This window comes from Hydra viridissima, unplaced genomic scaffold, assembly GCF_058129835.1.
Source record: "Hydra viridissima isolate aposymbiotic clone 2 unplaced genomic scaffold, HvirCarnegie_v1 scaffold_12, whole genome shotgun sequence".
In the NCBI taxonomy this organism is placed as follows: domain Eukaryota; kingdom Metazoa; phylum Cnidaria; class Hydrozoa; order Anthoathecata; family Hydridae; genus Hydra; species Hydra viridissima.
This window is the reverse complement of record NW_028324311.1, coordinates 1,059,229-1,064,269: the sequence shown is the minus strand read 5'-3', so window position 1 is coordinate 1,064,269 and position 5,041 is coordinate 1,059,229. Positions and strand designations below refer to the sequence as shown.

Genomic DNA, 5,041 nt, shown 5'->3' with positions numbered 1-5,041 from the left:
GAAAGGAAAATTTTAAAAGAAATTGTGTCAGATCTGGCTACACATAACATATCGATTCGTACTATCACAAGAAGTCAATGTATTCGATAATCCATCAAAAAAAGATGGTTTTCAGTTACCAAAAAAGTGAAAATAGCCAAATGAAACTCGTTCGTGATGACTTTGATGAGAAAAGGTCTTTAATGGCAACTGAAATAAAACAGAGGATTAATCAGAATATTAAACTTTCTATTTCATAAAAATCCTTAGAAAGAAAACGATCATTGCGTTCTTCTTGAAACTATAGTTAACAATCGTAATATATTTGGGTGTGGAAAACGTCGGCCAAAAACTTTTGACACAGTCAATTTAATTTTAATTTGTGTAAAGAAAAAGATAAAACTAAAGCACTTGTTTTTGTAAATTGTGTTGAAGCAACAGATTACAATTTGTATCAAGTTCTACAAATTGTATCAAGTTCTAACGCCTTCTCCACCAGCAAGAAAGACTTTAAAAACTCATACTTCTAAAACCTTTATTGCAGATAAAGAAAGGAAAAATCGCTGACCACATCAAAAAGTTTTGAGGGAAATAACAGCCATTTCCCATGATTTTAGAAAACTGTAAAAACTTTGTCATAAAAATCAAAATTTAAACTGAAATACTAACAAATCTTACATACATTATTGCATCACCATTAAAAATTCAAATTTCTAAACTTAAAACAAACTCTGCCTTTATTATTTGAATTCAATCCCTCAAATATCGACTATATAAAGCTCAGTTGAAGTAAAGTTCTAAAATTTAGGAACGAAAATAAGATACTCATCAAATCATTCTTAGAAACTAATTTTGCTTTTTCAAAATACCAAAATATCTGTCAAATTTAGTGGATAAAAAATCCAATTAACTATGATCTTTATCTCCTTAATGATGTCATTTTGGAGATTACAAGTTATTTTAACAATTAAGTTTGAAATCGAACTAAAACCAATAATCTTTAATTGCATCTTTGGTGGTTGAAATATTTTTTCGACCGGTCTCATTTGCTTCTCCTACTACATTAACATCCTCATGCTCACCCAGAAGCGTCGCAATGACAGCATACACTCCTTCACAAAGGTTGTTAATGTTGTACCCTCCTTCAAAAAATAGCAAAGTCTTGGATATTTCTTGCAGACGAGCTGTCATCCAGGAATATGTGTTGATTGTCACATCAAATTCACCCAAAGGATCACCTCTTGCAGCATCAAATCCACAAGAAACGAAGATCAAATCAGGAGCGTATTTTCGTGCAACTGGCAGTACAATTTCTTCAAAAGCAAGCTTATACTCACACTCTCCCATCGGTGTCTCATCCCATGCAATATTGACATTAAAACCAAGACCCTTTTTCTCTCCAATGTATTCTGCTTTTGCACTCTCTAAATCAGGAAACGTGTAGAATCGATGCAATGAAAGGTATAGAACTCTGTCATCCTCATAGAAAACCTCTTGTGTTCCATTGCCATGATGAATGTCCCAATCAACAATCATTATTTTCTGAGTGCCTTTCAACTGTGCATGTCGGGCTGCTATTGCAACATTATTAAAATAACAAAATCCCCCAGCATAACAAGCTCCAGCATGATGACCTGGTGGTCTAATCAATGCAAACCCATTATCAATAACTCCATTTAAAACAGCATCGGTAAGCTGCAAAGCTGAGCCAGCAGATAACAAAGCTATCTCATATGTTTTCTCATGAAGATAACTGTCCCACTTTTCGTCTTCAAATTGCAAGTTTTTTAACACTTTGATGTCTCTTGTTTTATCAAACTCTGCAAAGACAATATTCTGATCGTTAACTTTGGCATTTTGCAGTCGATTGATATACTCTATATTGTGAACTAAAGTAACTTCACTAATATCTGCAGGCCTGGATTTAAGAACAACAAGTTTTTGAATGATGCCCTTTTCTTCTAGATATGCATAAGGTGCAGATACTCGCTCAGGTATTTCAATATGGGTATTTCCAAAGCGTGGGTGTTGATGCTGTTGAAATGCTTCATCATACACAAAACCTACTCTGGATACCATGATACTTTAGAATAATGCTTTGCCTTAAAAATGTAAAAATAAAAGATTTAATACTCTTAAGCAATATGCAACATCTGAACAAAACGGTAGTGATATTTTTCTTTAAATTAATACATACAAATATATTTTGTGTTTGTTTGTGTACCTCTCTCCTTCTCTCTGTTACATAATTTGAATGTAAACACTCTTGATTCGCAAATATATATTTATTTAGTTGTTTGGTTGTAAGTAAACACTTTTTATGACTGTAAACACATGTACGCGCGTGCGCACTTTTTGCATGTAATAAAATAGACGAAATTATTTTTGGCGGAAGATGATCTTCTTGTTTACTTTATACAATTTACGTTCTAATCTCACATATGTTGGATTTTATCATTTACAACACTTTATCAAACATGTTTTGCATAAATACATAATTATATAATTTTGCATAATTATATCACTCATGTTTTATTGCTGTTACTTCGAATAATAAAGTCTGAGGACTGGTCCCAGATTACATTTCATGAGTGCTTTGTTTTTCCCTTGACATGAAGAAAATATGAACGGAAATTTCGAAACAATTTAACATTAAAGAGTGCAAAAGTTGATCTGAGACAAAGTAAAGTAAATTTGTCGGCTAACTTTTTATATATCTTATTTAAATTGTTCGAGCAAATTACAATTACATGAAGAATTTTCAAAAAAAATTCAAGAATTTATATTTAAGAATAATGATTTATCAATGAAGCTTAATCAATAAGGATGAAAAAAAAGAGCACGTGACATCAGTTTCAGGAAAAGAAATTTTTTCACATAATGAAGTTGATAAAACTTTACAGTTGTTTAGCTATTAAATATATTTTTGAAGTTATTTTTTCTAGCAACAAAGTTTCAAAAAAGTTGTTATCTCTTTAAAACGTTAACCCTTTATACTTCGATTTGGTTTCCTAAATAAAGAAATTTAAAATAAAAAAATTGATTTATCATCAATGTTTACTATGAAGAAAGATGCCATCCAACGATTGCTAGATATGTGAGTTTCGAATTATATGGCTATGTCTAGTCTTCAATGATTTCTAGAAAAGTGAGCTTCAAATTATATGGCTAAATTGAAGACTAAGCTTTCCGAAAATTTTTCAAAGAATGGTTTTAAACAGTATAGTAATTGTTGATTGTACAAAAGTATGCAGAAAGACCCTTTAGTTCAGATGCAGAACTAAAATCTAATCCAAATGCAAAGCTTCTGATACTATAGAATAGTTTATTGGAATCACACCGTCTGGTTCAGCAAGTTTCTGTCATCTGGTTGGAATATAATGAGGCCATAATTTTATTGGTTCAATTAAATAAAAAAAAAAAAATCAATTTATAAAAGTATTTGCTGAAAAGTCTGTAAATAAAAAAATTAAAAATATCACTTGTTTACTTTTATAACATTCTGATCATTATTTTTATTTCATTAAATTTCTAAATGATTTATTGGATACGGAATAGAAATATCCCCCTGTTGCAGACTTTTACAAGTACAAATTTGTGAATATTTATCTAAAATAAAAAATCATGAGTGCAATTTAAAGTATGATTAAGAACGAACAGTGAGAGCTTGTAAAAGTTAAAACTGTTTTCTGGAATCTTCCAAAAAGAATGAGCAAATTTTGTATAAAGTATAGAAGTTGGGATAAACAATCCCACTTTGTAATCTGTAACAGAATCGAAAATCAGTCAAATAATCGACACAACAGATCTTAAAGAAGACCTGTACCAATTATGATGACTGAAGAACACGCCGACATTCTCTAAGCAGTAACAGCCTGAATCCGTTCCTTTCTCTATCTTCGCTGAAAATAAAGGTAGGTTTTAAAGCATTTTACATTCTTAACAATATGAATTAGTAATCTGAAGTGCTGAGAATGAATGATGGATATCAGAGTCAAGTATAGTCGGGTAGCCAAAATAATGGGCAAGAAGATTGTCAAGTTTCCAAAAACAATGCTTAACCAAAATCATACAGTTTTGATTGAGCAAACAGTTCGATTAATTGCGATCATAAATTTTCTTAATTATTTCAAAAAATATTTTTAAAACGTTGGTAAAGAAGACTAGCATTCGAGTTTCAAAAATTTATTTTGCTCCAAAAGTTTTATTTAATAGAAAAAAATTAACGTTCTATTTCTCAGTGTATTTTTGTTGTTGTTGATTTTTTTTGTGCATGTTTTATTTTGGTTTGCAATTTTTTCTCTTCGGATTTGCATACATTGACAACATATTTGTTAAAGATAGCAATCAGGACTTTAATAATTAAGTTTGTAATATATGTAAAGCATAAAAGTTGAGCTCCTAAGTATATGCATATTTAGTTTTATTTTCAAACAACATAAATACTAACCGAAATAGTCTTTATCAAACGATTTCAAAATGCTTCATCGGATTTGCTATCTTTCAATATATTCCATCGGATTCGCCAGTTAAGAAACCATTTTTAAAAAATTGATGCCAGATTGTAAAGAAGATAATTTTATAGACAAACAAGAGGGCGAGATTTGTTATCATCTTCAGAATGAAAAAAAGTGAAAAAAAAAAAGTGAAATATTACTGTTATTGTGTTAATTTTACTTTTAAAAGAAATTACTTTTATTGCGTGCTAAGAAATTAAAAAAATAAAGCAAACTTTTTCCGAAAAAACAATAACAACAAATTCAGAAATACTTTGTTTGCTAAATTTTGAAAATAAGATTTATATATATATATATATATATATATATATATATATATATATATATATATATATATATATATATATATATATATATATATTAACTTTATAGGTATTTTAAAATTAATTTAGGTAAAAAAGAAGCTTGTTCTTACACTTTTAAGTGCTTATGGTATACTTTTGTCACTCATATATATTTTTTGTAATTGATCATTAAATTATTGATATTTTTAAAATAAAATGATTAATATTTTTGTTACTCATTAGCTGTAATTGATCTAATAT

General features: G+C 29.2%; 1 protein-coding gene across 1 annotated transcript; it reads right to left on the bottom strand.

Annotated features, from left to right (window-relative positions):
• Positions 1-610: 610 nt before the first annotated feature.
• LOC149880649 (uncharacterized) lies at positions 611-2,058 on the bottom strand. The gene has a single exon (XM_090069551.1). The coding sequence runs from the start codon at positions 2,056-2,058 to the stop codon at positions 964-966; it is 1,095 nt and encodes a 364-aa protein (XP_089925677.1). The 3' UTR covers positions 611-963.
• Between the last annotated feature and the right edge of the window lie 2,983 nt (positions 2,059-5,041).

What these genes read in the sequence shown, in the direction of transcription:
- LOC149880649 (XM_090069551.1), bottom strand. Translation starts at nt 2,058, where the DNA reads ATGGTATCCAGAGTAGGTTTTGTGTATGATGAAGCATTTCAACAGCAT.